The sequence below is a fragment of the Mycteria americana genome, chromosome 6 (genome assembly GCF_035582795.1).
Source record: "Mycteria americana isolate JAX WOST 10 ecotype Jacksonville Zoo and Gardens chromosome 6, USCA_MyAme_1.0, whole genome shotgun sequence".
Lineage (NCBI taxonomy): Eukaryota > Metazoa > Chordata > Aves > Ciconiiformes > Ciconiidae > Mycteria > Mycteria americana.
The window spans coordinates 68,335,946-68,351,010 of record NC_134370.1 but is presented as its reverse complement, the minus strand read 5'-3'; the positions used below and the strand labels follow the sequence as shown (position 1 = coordinate 68,351,010).

The 15,065-nt window shown below is 39.4% G+C and overlaps 1 protein-coding gene across 10 annotated transcripts in view; it reads left to right on the top strand.

Moving 5' to 3' along the window:
• Window positions 1-15,065, top strand: part of MEGF11 (multiple EGF like domains 11) — a 293,459-nt gene that overhangs the window by 78,566 nt on the left and 199,828 nt on the right. For all 10 annotated transcript variants that reach the window (XR_012776302.1, XR_012776303.1, XM_075506381.1 and 7 more), the window contains exon 5: window positions 651-751. Coding sequence is in view for 8 of the 10 variants with exons in the window: in XM_075506381.1 (XP_075362496.1) it covers window positions 651-751 (101 nt within the window). In the remaining 2 variants the exon portion in view is untranslated. The remainder of the gene's footprint in view (window positions 1-650; window positions 752-15,065) is intronic.

Here is a 15,065-nt window from a genome sequence, read left to right as displayed (position 1 = left end):
GTTAAATATTCCTTTTCTAATGTGGTATCATTGCTAACGCTATGAATAAGTCTAGGAAAGCTACAGAATGCCTAATACCTTTTAATTTCTGTGCACTACAGATTCTGGTGGGGAAAACATGCTTTAAATACTGAACTGGGACTATAATGTCATTTTGCAAGGCATTAATGCCTTGGAAGGGTTAGCAAGTAGGAAGAAATCACTTGGGGTTAACTTCACATTTTGTGTATCGAGAGCAGTTTCCATTGTGATAATTTCTTGTGTAGCATGCTGACACAGTGGTCTCCGTAGAAGATTCTGTTCATTCCATTGATGATAGCTGACCTTGCTGATATGCAGAAATGAATTGTTTATTCTTGAAGAAACTCCTTGCCCTTGCTTTAGGACTGGGGAAATGTTAAGATAGCAGTCCTAGGAAGGGCTACGGTGATTGACTGTCATGAGTACTGTGTTTATAATACAAGTTATATTTCAAGTTTCAAAACAAGTATTGATTTTTTTTTTTTATTGTGGCTTTTAATATCAAAAGCTTTCATGCATTTTAAAATAATTATTGAATGCTATCCTTACTATAATTTAACACAAATATAATTCTAACAGTAGGCATTGATTTTCAATATTGTCAAATGGCTTTCTGTCTTGCAATTTAGAATAAGTTATAAAACAGCATATCGAAGAGGACTAAGAACTATGTATCGGCGAAGATCTCAGTGCTGCCCTGGATATTACGAAAGTGGAGACTACTGTATACGTATGTACAGAGCTTTGATTCAGATGTGACAATTAAAAGTAATTTTTGGAGGAGCTGTAGACAAATTAAAGATGTGTTGCAGTAGTAATATTAAGGGCTGATTTTCAGAGCTGCTCAGAACCTTCAGGTCCCACTGATTTCAGTCAGAATTGCAGATACAGAACATTTCAGGTCATTTCAGGTATGTGCATTTCAAGCACCTAAGTAAAATTTTGCTGAAATCATTGGGGAGGGAGTTCATCAGTTCCTGAGTACTTTCTTGAATCAGACCTTACTTTGGGGAGTAATTTACGCAAGTATGCACTAATGTTAAAGAATTAGGGAAATTGAGAACACTCTTAGGAATGAATTATTACATAGTATAAGTAGCAACATAAAGCTTCTGCCTCTTGACTTTGAAAGTTCTTACTTCAGGTAAGAACAGTTAAAATCTCATTGTGTTTCATATGGTTTCTGTCAATAATTTTGCTCTTTTTAAAGCTTCGCAAATGTCAGAAGAACTTTGTCCTAATTGCACTGTATAAGTAAATAAAAAACTCTGGTGTGTGTTAGGTCAGTCTGAGGGGGACAAAAGCGAAATGGATCTTTCGGCAACAGCTAAGAGCTTTGTTAATTAAAAATGTACTGTACATTAACGTCACTGTTTTCAGTATTGCAGCTCCTAAGTATTCTGAGACAGAATGCATTTGCTACACTTTGCTCAAAAGGAGAATGGAGCTGGGGATCTCTTGTCTACATCTTGTTAGAATGGGATTATGACAAGAAAAACACAAGGAGGTTTTGATCAGCATCAGAATCCAAATTTTATTGACAGGTTTAGAATGCCATAGAATAATTTAAATGTGAAAATGATACAATTATCCAGCTAACTTTAAATATCTTGACAGAGTTTCTTTAAAGCTCTTTCCATCTAGTTCTGTTGGTGTTTTTATCTAAGTACCTATGTTGTACTTACATTGTAATATATGAGCACCTCAAAAACATGAATGGACCCTAATCTCATTTTAAATGACCTTTATGCCAAACAGTTACTTTAAAGGGGCTTTGGACTGTGAAAAATTACCAGCCCTTTGAGATAAGGCATTAGAATTAGCCGTATTTTACAGAGAGAGGAATAATTTGATCTTTCAAAGTGTGGAGTGCTGTTACTCAAGTCCTGAAAAACAGTTAATGTAACCTATTGTCTTTGCTAAAATCCTTCCTATGTTAAGTATGTACCTACCTTTAAATTTCTCAAGTGTCAATATCACTTCAGCCGTTGTTGCACATACTTTTATTATCAACTTGAATTTTGTGGCTCAAAATCCTGGCTGTCACAGAACATATTTATTTTCATTTTTCTCTCTGCAATCTATTGATTTTTTTATTTTTTTTTTTTTAATTGCCATACTGGTTGCAACAACAGGAGATCTCTGCAGACTTTCTGATTCTTTGAGGATATTAACATTTATTTTAAAGTGCTTTTTTGTTAGTGTTAATACTCAAGAGTTCTACTGCTGCCAGGCAAATTTTGTCTGTATATTATGGAGAAAGAACAGCATACACCATATACCAAAGTTTTGCTAATGCAGAACAGACAGCAGGTATCTTGTCAGACCAGGAGTTTCACATTTGACACAGTGCAGATAATACCTACATCCTCTCTGTTGTTTACATGTGCAAGAGTCGGGTTCTTATATTTCATTATCTGCATGGTCATAAATGCAAAGTGCGTGCTTCAGGGACATTTTCTATCTACCCTCCTCCCTGGGAGATCTGAGCAGCAAGTGCAGCTGAGAGAGAAATGATGTAAAGGAAAAAGTTCTCTATCATGATTGATTCTAGATACTTGGGCTTATTGTTTTGATACCACAAATAGCCACATAGCAAAAAAACCCCCAAACAAACAAACAAAAAAAACCCCACAAAACCCCCAAGCCCCAAAAAACCTCATCGAAACTCTCTGACCCTGCAACCAAGAGTTTGAAGGCACCATATTTAGCTAATGTCATCCTTTTCACGTCATCCCTTCTGTTTCTAACACATCAAGCCCTGGTCCCATTAGTTTTGTTTTGTTCTGTTTCTCCACAATACGTTCCTGTGCCAACAAGCAAATTCACCCATTCATCATTCTTTGCAGGCAGCAGTGAATTCCATTTTCATTCCTGGTGGCACCTCCTTGCTTTTGCCTCTTTCCTTACCTTCTCTTTCCCATTTTTTTCTTTTCCTTAAACTAATATTTTCTGCTGTTTCCTAACAAGGTAGTCTGGTACTCCTGTCCCACATTCCTCTAGATATGTTCAGTGCCTGCTCTTTTAATGACAGCTGCTACAAGAGCGAGGTCAGGAGACACCATCAAAATCATTCCACTTGCCTATGCTGTCATAGGGCGGCATGGTTTGGAGATGAGCGTGCTTCTGCTAAGCCCCACTGATATGAAGGGAAGGAAGCTCCAGCCCTGCAGAGAAGGTTCTCCCCACTCAGCCAGTCCTTTAAAATCTATTCCATTAGCAATCATGGAAGCCACTACAACATGGGGAGGGGAGAATACATCCCGCAGTGAGTCTGATGATCAAAAGAAAGTTTGATTAAAAAACAGTGTGTAGATTAAAGGCTAATTGGTTCTTCTTTCATTAATAGCAGTCTTTTTTTCTTGCAAAAGTTAAATAGCTTTGTAATTAACAGTGACATGTTTAGACTAGAGAAGGCTGAGTTTAAATCTCTGTTAATGACTGTTTCTTGGGTTTTAAAGGAGGAGTGAAGGCTTTCAGCTACTGTTTTGATCTTTTGCCTTCTCATTTACTATTTTTTAAAGGAATGTCAGATATAGGTTTTTATCTTTGTCCTCTTGTTGGAACTTACTAAATGGATTAGGTCTAATAAAATCTACCCTCAGTTCTAAATAATCGGGTTGACCCAGAGCTTCTTGCTCTGCCACTCTTTCTCTGGTGTCTTTTTTGCCTTTTTGAGTTCTATAATGCTACTGCTCCATAAAGTGTGGAATTCAGGCACAAGGTCAAATAATTTAAATTGTTGACTGGTAAGTTATACATCTGGCCAGCCTATTAGTACTTACACTAAGCAGTTTTGGAGTATGAAATTGTCTTTGTGCCTATAAAGGGCTGGGAATATTTTTGGGTTGTAATGGTATTCAAAAAATACCACCTGAAAAATGCTGCCAATGCACATCTGCATTTTTTTTCCATTGATGACTTAGAAATGGTTGCTACCATTCCGGTAGTTTTACAAAACGATTCCCCTTCTCTGAATGTTCTTATACATGACATAGCTTTTCACTGAGCTGTCCCTGAAAACAAACAGCATAGTCTGGGTAGTAAATCAGAGCAACTATGATTTACTGTACTTTGTATGCTAAGGTAAGCTTTTGGCAGAGCAAATGCATAAACTGCAGAAAATGTTTTTTTAAACAACCACAGGGTTCAACTGCCCTTCAAGGTTTTCGTAAGGATGTTTTAAAATTATATTGCCTAGATTAGTATCTGTGGTAGATAAAGCATCTCTGAATACTTTGCTGCTCAAAAAAAAAAAGAAGAAAAAAAGGAATATTACATAGCTCTTTCATGATTTTTACCTTTTGAGTGGATGGTAATTGAATACTTTCCTTTAAGAATATGTCATGTGGAAAGATCCTCTGTGTACTAAATGGATACATTTTTGTCTGAGAGACCAATGCTTTGTTCAGTCTGTCCATTTTAATCTTATTCTTGCACTACAGATTTATATAAGAGAGACGTTTCTTCTAGGTAACAAAGGGTCAGAGACCCAAGCATCAGAGAAAAGGAAGATGGGACTACAAGCAGCATCAACTTCTATCTGACTTTTTGACAGAAAAAAACAACCATGAAACACAAAGTTGGGAATTCACCTTTTCTTCATAGATTGAGATATTTTAGCTTTTAACAGTTTTATTTTTCACTCTCATACCTTACACTCTTTTTCTAATGTATAAATCTATGCAATGTGACAGGATGTAATAATGACAGGATTAGTGATTTAACAATCTTATTTGCTGCCATTTATCTGTCATTCAAACCTGCCAAAATTCAGTAGAGTTATAGATTGACCATTTCATGGTTCTTTCCTTTCTTGGCCAAGATATTATTGATCTCAGACTGTTTCTCAACATTCAGCTTTCCATGTTACAATTGCCACAACCATCATCAGGGCTCCTTGACATTGACAAATCTTTTTATAGAGAAATTCTTGGTCTCACTGGTTGAATCTCAATTTGTCACCTAGAGTGGTAGTTCACTCAGGCTGGAGTGGGGGACATTATTATATTTGCATGTAGTTATTTACCCATCTTTTCAGCTAGCCTATGTCCGACACCTTTAATGAATTTGAAAAACAAACGAGGAATGTTCTTTTAATAGCTGACTTGGTGAAATTATGCAAATTTGGGACCTGATTCTTTTCAGCATTTTAAATAATGTCTCATAAATTCTGTAATTCCAATAGACACGCCAACTTCATAGTATGATGAATGCTTTTACATTGTAGCAATATGAACATTCATACCTCAGGATTGCACTCAAATTTACAAGGCTGCATGTCTAGTGTAGTTTTTGTAATCTTTGAAAAGGCTGCCTTATTGGAGCCATATGGCTAGATTGTTAAACATCTGTACCATAGGAGTAACAATTCCAAAGCTTCCTGCCATCTGGATGAATTACAATAGTTGCAATTCAATGCATATGTTACAACAACACACCGACACCACAGTAGAGTCTGCTTATGATGAAAAGAAAAATAATAGCTTATGTGATCAGTGCAAAAGTTGTACACTCTTAGAAAATGTTGAATCAGCAGCTTAAACTTCCTGAATATTCATAGTGTTTGTTCATATGTCAGATTTGTTGATTATTTTCACTTTACAAGGCAGTAGCTCATTAACATTTTAGAAGAAATGTTGTCCCCCCCTTCTCACCTCAATTTTAAATTCCTCATGGTGAGCATTCCTGTAACTTGAAAATATATTGTTTGAAAATTGCTGGACTTGGGAAATATATTTTTCTTATCTTTATACACACACATTAAAGCTGGTGCTAGTGCTTTCTCTAAGAGCCTTACTGTTACATTATTCAAGTACGGCATTCTGTACATCAATAATGCAACATAAATTAAGGGAAATGATCTAGCACTACATAGATACTTTGTATCAGGGGACATTCTTTTTCTCTTTCTGCTTGGGGATGTATGACTGTGAGAAAATCGTGTGGAAGGCCATTCTGCATATAGGGTTATTAATTGTAAAGTTAAAATGACAGTAGGAGACACTTTGAAATTTGTCCTTTCATGTGCGTTTGAGATTACTCCATATGCCTGTTTCCAGTGAAGAATATGGGGAAAATATTTTGGGTCCTGTGTTCCCATCTGAGGGGAAACTTGCACAGGAATTAAGAAATTCTGCTTCTAGTAGTAGCAGTAGCAGTCACAGTCGTAGTAGCAGCAGCAACATTCTTACTGCTGTGTGGTGACTGGGAGGAATCCCTCTTTCCTATTGAATGAGCAGGTGGGTTGATAGGAAAGCAACAGAAGGAGCATGCAACAGAAGTGGTTATCTGCATTCAACTTCGGCTACCGTACTGAAGAGTGTAACCTAGGAGCCATATACCAATGCATAATATACCATTTTACAGAACACAGTGGAGCAGGCCACAGCTCTGCAAACAGTAGAGGCCTTTGCTTATTCATTCTGAGCATCTTGGGAGGCAGGTGTATGTGGATAGGAAGAGGGAGACCAGCCTTATAAGTAGGTCAGTTCATTTTGTGGCATAGATGAAGACACTGGGTTACTATTTAGCCTAAAGATAATGGAGAGACCTCTTTGATGGGAAGGTGAAAAAATCAATTCTCATCTCCCATCCATCATTTTATATTTGCAGTCAGCTTCTGGATGCTGATGGATTTGCAAAGACGCTGGTGGGGAGTAGTAATGAAATAAGGGAAGGACTTCTGGAAGAAATGCAGTAGAAGGAGGAGAAACAAAATATTTATACAAAGGAAGGAAAATAGCATGAAGTCAGAAAGGAGGGTATGCTGAAGCTATATAATGTCTCAAGGGGATTTATAAATATCAGAGGAAAAATTATGCAGGCATTATAGTTAGAAAAAGATTTAGACTGTTGCTAGTGTAGCAGTAAAAAAGCTTTTCTGGCTGCTTTAGGCAATCTCGGTTGGATCAGTATAAAAGAATACTGGGAATGTAGACCCAGAAGGAGGCAGTGGATCCAGAGCTACTCACAGTATGGCCTGGATGCCTGGAAGCTTCAGCAGGGTCAGAAAAAAGGCACAAGAACCATAGATGCGAGTTCATTGTTGAATTCAAAGAAAGAGCTGCGCAAAGTTTAGTCCATTAATTTGCCCACTTTTAGCAAAGACAGGTTGGTCCCCAGCTGCTGTAAATCAGCACAAATCCACCACGTTTGAATGGACATCTTCAGTTACTTCATCCTCACTTCCACATCTTCTTTAATATCTCGATTCCCTTTCAAAATCCCCTTCCTCCTTCTCCTGCTTTAACACACTTCAGTGTTGTTAATGCTAGTTTGTGCTGATCTAGAATGACGTGGAGGACACCGGTCCTAATCCACAATAGCTTTATGGCTCAATCCTTCCTATGTTGCTGGTATCCATTCACTTGCATAGACTTATAAAAACAAGATCCTGTCCATCCCATATATGAGTGAACTGTTTTTGAGGATGTATACATACAGGACATTTGCCATTTATCGAATTATGAAGGCACAGAACTCCAGGAGATTTTTCCCTCCAAAAGAGTTTGAAATTCATTTGTAGTCCAGACATGTGGTGAGCTGGGTTAACTTATTGGAATCAATAGGGTCAGAAAGTAGATGGATGTGTGAAATGAAACACATGTTTAAAATTGAAGTTGTTTTCTTGACTTGTTTTCTTTACATCCTTCTCCCGTTTAATAGATTTATTTCCCTTGTGCTCTGAAGACGTTTTAAAGCCTAGTAGAAAAGGAAGGAGAGAGAGAGAGGAAAAGAAGTTACCTAAATCTAGATGGCCTTTAAAAAGAGCTTCTGATGTACATACAAAATCTGAGGTAGCGTCTTTTTCCCCTTTTCTATTGTAGTTTCCTCTGGCTGTGACCTTCCCCTGACTGGTTCCAGAGTCTTTGTCACGCATTAACTCTAGATGTCTGGGAAGCCATCAGTCAGATGTGGGGGACTGTTCTAAGGCAGATTCCTTGTTGACTGAAAAAAAGAGCTACTGCAACCTATGCCAGGTGTAAGTGCCAGTTGCCCCTCTTCCTCATTTCTAGGCATCTTATAAGATTGAAACTGTAAATAAAAATGAATCAATGTCACTACGAGAATGTCTGAAGTGCATACAATAGAATAATAGCATAGCACAGTGTTGTGGGTTAACCCTAGTACCTGCTCGCTCACTGACCCACACAGCCGCTCTCGCTCACTACCCCTGGTACTCCCAGGGGTAGGTTGATACCAGCCAGTTACTGAGCAAGAGATGGCTAATCTCCCGAAAGCCCCTCCTCTCCCTTTTTATTGCTGAGCATGACATTACAATGCATGGAATATGTCTTTGGTTAGTTTGGGTCATCTGCCTGGTTGTGTCCCCTCCCAGCTTCTTGTGCACCCCCAATCTATTCACTGGGGCGGGGGGGGGCAGCAGCGTGAGAAACAGAGAAAGCCTTGACGCTGTGCGAACACTGTTCAGCAATCGCTAAAATATTAGCATTATCAGCGCTGTTTTGGTCACAAATCTGAAACACAGCACCGTCCAAGCTGCTATGAAGAAAATTAACTCCATCCCAGCCAGACTCAGTACATACAGCCATACTGTAGTTAATAAAACGTACTCATCAATATGATCCTCATGAAATCTCCTTATGGTTTTTTTATGGTCTTTCCACCTCTTAGTTTCAGTAGTGACAGGGGACTACTTTGAAAGCTGGTGTGAACCACTCTTTTCAAATATTTTTCACTCACTTCAGAACCTTGGAAAGGACGAGCCAGTGTTGGCAGTTGTCTGGGCTGGCTGAGGGTTTGTGAGCCTTGCTCTTGCCACCCTCTGGTCTCTCGGCCATTTATAGCAACAGCCCTGGCTGCCCTAAATATGTCAACCTGTGCAGGCAGGAGGAGGCATTTGGCTACCTGGGTGCATTTACTTACAGTTCAGCTCCTCTATCACAGGAATGAGACTGGCTGGAAGCACTTGGCAGATTGAATTTGGCCCAAGAGCTGCATGTTAGGCTGAAGTATACTGCTTTCAGTGTCTTCCTGTGCATAATGTACATTTATTTTACATGAACTTTTGGAACTTGTGTCTGTAATTATTACATCCTTTTAGCAGTCCTTCTTAAAACTACTGATGGCATTCACACTAGGAATACCACAGGAGCCTGCCATATGAAATACCATACCAAACTAGTTGTATTTATTGATGTTGGTTTCTGAAATGCTGAGTAATACCTGGGAGTGGGTTTACTGGGTGGGAATTTAAAGAGGTTGTAGTTCCCTTTGTTCCCAATTAGCTTTGTCTTACATGGCACGTATTCCGTCTCATGGTAGGATAAAGATATATTATTCCATGGATTTCCAATTGCTTTTGCAACTGCATCCATTTCTGATGAATATGTGATAGCCTATAAAAATAGGCCAGCTACTCTGTAGCTTAACAGATAGTATTCTGTTGTGAAACAAGTCTTCAAAATTTGTGGAAAGCAATCACATATGTTAAAATAAAAAGTACTTACAACTCTGAACCGTAAATCATTTAGACCAAAGTGTAAAAATATTAAGATGCCAAATTGTGCAGAAGATCACTGTGGGACTTTAGAAAAGAAGTAACTTCTTCCTATTGAAACCATACTTCTGCATCAGGAGCCTGGCTTTCAAAGGTGTTGAATGCTACAGTTTCCATCAGCTTGGCTGAGAACTGTGGATATACACAATTTCTAAGTAGTGTTAACACCTCAACAATAATAAATGTCAGCTGTTGCTGTTGGAGTAACAACTGATCTGCAGATTGAGTTCTGCTTTCATATGGATGTACTAATTCTTTCTGTAGCTTTATATAGCAAGCACCTTCCTGAGACATTTGCATGAGTTACTTTAGCAAAGTGGGTGATAGTGAAGCAAAATGGCATGAATTCTTCACGGGGCAAAAAACCCCCAAAACACTGTGATAGGGCAAAATGGCTAGTAGGAGTGAACTAAAGGTGCCCAAAGTGCACATAGATGGCGCTTTTAGGTTTGCAATAGAGTCAGTTGGCAAATCAGTGTTCATTTTTGGTTCCCTAATTGTTCTTGGTGAAAGAAGAAGATGATGTCAGCTGATAGCTTGAAAAGCATCTGTTAACACTTCATACTCTAGTCCAGTGTATGAGTATTAATCAGATATCAAAAAGGCTAATCAGAGACAGGGCTCTTCTAACCAGCCATGGATACTTCCTCTAGAACCAGATATTCTTTGTTTACACAGACATTCTCTTTTTCTTTCTGTTACAGGATTATAGCATTCCACTTCACATTTGTGTATTGTTGCACATGCTTTTCACTTTAATAAAGGTTTTTTAAGGCTCCCCAGGGAAATTTTTCATGAAATGTGAGTCCATGTGTTCAGATCACAAAGTATTTTTGAATAATTTATCTTAAGCTCAGTATTTCTAAAATAGGTATTCACTTTTGCAAACCTCACTTTCTCTGATGCAGGAAGTCAGGAGATATTTTCAATCTATTTAATCCCAAAGCTTTCCTTCTTTTTATCAAGATTTTTCCTTTCTGAATACTATGATTTACTTTTATTACTGTAATGCCCAGAAATCCATGTGCAAATCCACTAAAAGATAGCCTTACTTGAAAAAGCTTACAACTTAAATATGTAAATTGAGTCAAATAAAGAGTTTTTTTTCTCATTAAAAGTAAGAAACGGTGTATGAGACACGTTATAAGCATACTTGTAAAGAAATTAAACCTGGTATTCAGTATAGCAAGCAATAAAAGGAGGCTTTCAGTTACAGCAGTGTAGTGCATATACGAGCTCTGCTGAAGCAAGACAGTGGTACATACCTTAGGATCTGATATCACTACATCTGCATTCACAGGTGTCATGTTTTAGAGAAATCTACAGTTTAAATAGAATCCCTTTTACAAACACCATTAAAGGCATCCAAAATGATATTTTTTTTCACCAAATACAATGTAATAGTTTTGTTTATGCAAATGCTATTTAACATTTACCTTATAGTAAAGGGTAGGCATCTTCAATAGCTTCTGACAGTGTAGGCATCTTCAATAGCTTCTGACAGTGTAGGTAAAAGGTTTTATTTCCAACTCCCATCTTCTATTTTCAGGCAACAGTGTGAATCACAGGAATTGGAAAGTACATTTTACCATGTCTCATTAGTAGAAAGTTTCTCTAGACACTTAGACAATACTAAGAAATTGGACTTGATCCTAAATCAGCTGACCTCCCACAATCTGGAGTTGCTTACAGACGTTGTCTAGTGGCTTGAGATGAGAATCAGCCCCCATAATTACACAATAATTTGTTCCCTGGGGTCTTTTTTGCAGTTCTTTTCAGTAAGTTGCTCTGAAACACATTGCTATGGTTCCTTTTGAAATGTGAGAAAAGTGAAAAGTGCCTGCATTTAAATATTGCATCCCCAGTAATGTTAGTGTAGCTAACATGATGATTAACATGATCTTCAAACAGACTATACTTCTATCCTTGATTTCATCAGGGTGACCTTCATTTGCAGTGTGTGGCTTGATCTGAAATGATATCTGAAATGCGTTGGCCCTCTAGGGCCCATGCCATTAGCCCGGCCTCAACGACAGGTTTGCCTTTAGAAATTTGTCCATATTCATCCCATTTTGGTGAGAAACAAAGAAAGGATTTTTGTTAGATTGGCTTGATGAAATTTGGAATAAGAATGAAGAAAGATTTTGTTTGAAAAATCAATAATTTATTCAATGTGCTACAGAACTAAAATTTATCTAGGAGAATCGGTGTAATTTATTTTTATTAGGTGTTGCATTGCTCAGCAAAGGTAGCCAGAAGTATCATACAGTCCAGATGTCTTGATCCATCTACTTTTGATCTTTTAGGAACAATGGTTTTGATGCACCCATCCTCACTTCTACACACAGCACATACTCTCTGCCTATGAAAATCAATCAGCAGTGGAGCTGGGTCATTTACTGACAGAAAATAGAATTTTCTTGGCATGAGACCCACAATTCAGGGCAAGTCAGTAATCAGAGAACTACGGACCTGTAGCAATGCTACCAGATCCAAAAAGAAATATTTCACAGGAACAGTAATATGATGGAATTTGTACACAAATTCACTTTATGCCCTGAGTGGGTAACCTGTAGCAAAATATGCAAGTGCTGTAATTTTGAGGTGATTTCCAGAGAACAAGGCAAGATGGCTTGGTTATTTTACTAGGCTGTTTAGGCCAAAGTCCTGCTCATGTGTTTCTCACTGTCTGCTGTAGCACCTCTGAGAGTCTTGCCCTTGTTATAAATGTTTTTTTGTTGATAATAGCTCATTTTCTTTAACATTATCCTATATGCTTCCTCTGTCACTGCTAAATCAAACAGCTACTCAGCCAGTGTTGGAACCCGTAAATTCTTGGTCTTTGAGTGATACAGTCATAGTAAGAAGGCAGAGGTAGCTGTAATATGAAGCAAGGCACTAGTAATATACTAGTGAAATTTCTATAGTGAGGTTCACTCGCCTAGAAATACCATCCCACAACCGATGAGTTTCACAGAATCACAGAATCGCACAGGTTGGAAAAGACCTTTAAGATCATCGAGTCCAACCGTAAACCTAACACTACCAAGCCCACCACTACACCATGTCCCTAAGCACCTCATCCAAACAGCTTTTAAATACTTCCAGGGATGGTGATTCAACCACTTCCCTGGGCAGCCTGTTCCAATGCTTCACAACCCTTTCAGTGAAGTAAAATTTCCTAATATCCAGTCTAAACCTCCCCTGGCGCAACTTGAGGCCGTTTCCTCTCGTCCCATCACTTGTTACCTGGGAGAAGAGACCGACACGCACCTCTCTACACCCTCCTTTCAGGCAGTTGTAGAGAGCGATGAGGTCTCCCCTCAGCCTCCTTTTCTCCAGGCTAAGCAACCCCAGTTCCCTCAGCCGCTCCCCATCAGACTTGTGCTCCAGACCCTTCCCCAGCTTTGTTGCCCTTCTCTGGACACGCTCCAGCCCCTCAACGTCTCTCTTGTAGTGAGGGGCTCAAAACTGAACACAGCATTCGAGGTGCGGCCTCACCAGTGCCGAGTACAGGGGCACGATCACTTCTCTACTCCTGCTGGCCACACTATTTCTGATACAAGCCAGGATGCCATTGGCCTTCTTGGCCACCTGGGCACACTGCTGGCTCATATTCAGGCGGCTGTCAACCAACATTCCCAGGTCCTTTTCGGCCAGGCAGCTTTCCAGCCCCTCTTCCCCAAGCCTGTAGTGTTGCATGGGGTTGTTGTGACCCAAGTGCAGGACCTTGCACTTAGCCTTGTTGAACCTCATACAATTGGCCCTGGCCCATCGATCCAGCCTGTCCAGGTCCCTCTGCAGAGCCTTCCTCCCCTCAAGCAGATCAACACTCCCGCACAACTTGGTGTCGTCTGCAAACTTACTGAGGGTGCACTCGATCCCTTCATCCAGATCATTGATAAAGATATTAAACAGGACTGGCCCCAACACAGAGCCCTGGGGAACACCACTTGTGACCGGCCACCAACTGGACTAAACTCCATTCACCACCACTCTTTGGGCCCGGCCATCCAGCCAGTTCTTTACCCAGTGAAGGGTACACCCATCCAAGCCATGAGCAGCCAGTTTTTCCAGGAGAATGCTGTGGGAAACTGTGTCAAAGGCTTTACTGAAGTCTAGATAGACATCATCTACAGCCTTCCCCTCATCCACTAGGCGGGTCACCTTGTCGTAGAAGGAGATCAGGTTGGTCAAGCAGGATCTGCCTTTTCCTTGGTTCCCTTGGATCCCCAGGATCCCTTGGTTATCCTCTGCATGCTGTGTGATGGCCACGTGTTTCATACAGTTCTGCCATGTGTGATACAAGTACTTACCTGTTCCTCTGTAATTTGGTTATCATCTTCCACAGCTGTAGGGCACTGTATGTTCCTCCAGTATTTTTATGATGGAAATGTTTGTTTATTTCTGACTTACCACTTCTAGCTAATTTCTAACTTTGTACTTCGCAACTGGCAGCTCACTTTCCATTCCAACACAACTCCTACGAGCGCCCAGACTGCAGACAAGATACCCATACCTGACTGGAGAACAGTCATTCCTTCAGCAGTCTGTTGAGTGTAGTTTGATATTACCTGCCATCACAGGTAGTTTGGTAAAGCAGGTTATGCTTGCTCTTCTTCTGGTAGGTTTGGCTGCTTCTCCATATGTTGGCAGGAAAGCTGAAAGGACCAGGGATCTTAGTTAGGTATGAGCTTCTCCTCAATAGAAGCCTGCCAAGAATTTCATTCCCTCAGGCAATAAAAAAAAATTCCCCTAAGGTTAAGAACAGAATGGTTGGGGAATCCTTCCACTGGTTTTAGCACAGGAGAGTTGCTTCTTTCCTCTTCCATCCTCAAAAAAACTGGAGCCTCCTGCTGGCAAATACTATTTGACTGCATTTAGTTTTGGTGGAGTGAGGTCTGCTAGATGATATACAGAGAGAATGAAAGACAATGCGTAAGAGGAGATGTTAATATTTCTACATTACTTTGAATAAGATAGTAGTGCTCTTTCTAACGGTGCAATATAAAGCACAATTTGCAGACAAATTGTCATTAAGTTTGCTGGTTGGATGAATCAAGTTTCAGTAGAAAATTAACTAGTGAAACTGTATTTTCTACAAATTGCTGGAAAGAGTTGGTCAATTTACCAAAATGGAAGGAGTAGACAGAGGGCACAAGAGAGGAAAAGCTTTCCTGGGTCATAGATTCTGATCTGCTGATTCAGGATCTCTCTTAACCTCATTAGCAGTTTGAACTAGTGATAATGATTGTTTTGAACCCTGCAGTGAGGCAATGGGAAATCGTTTACCAGAAAAAGTTAAATGCTGAAAATTATCCCACAGAATGATATTGTATTAGAACATTGATCAGCAGAATTGATCTCAGCGTAAGTCTTTCCTCTCAACGTAGTAGAAAGCAATGATTATTTCTAGTTGAAGCAATGGCAGAAAATGCATAAGATCAGTTGCAGGCCTTAAACTATCAACAATTATCAATATTTAGTTGATCTCCAAAGAGTTTTCTATGGGCTCAGATTC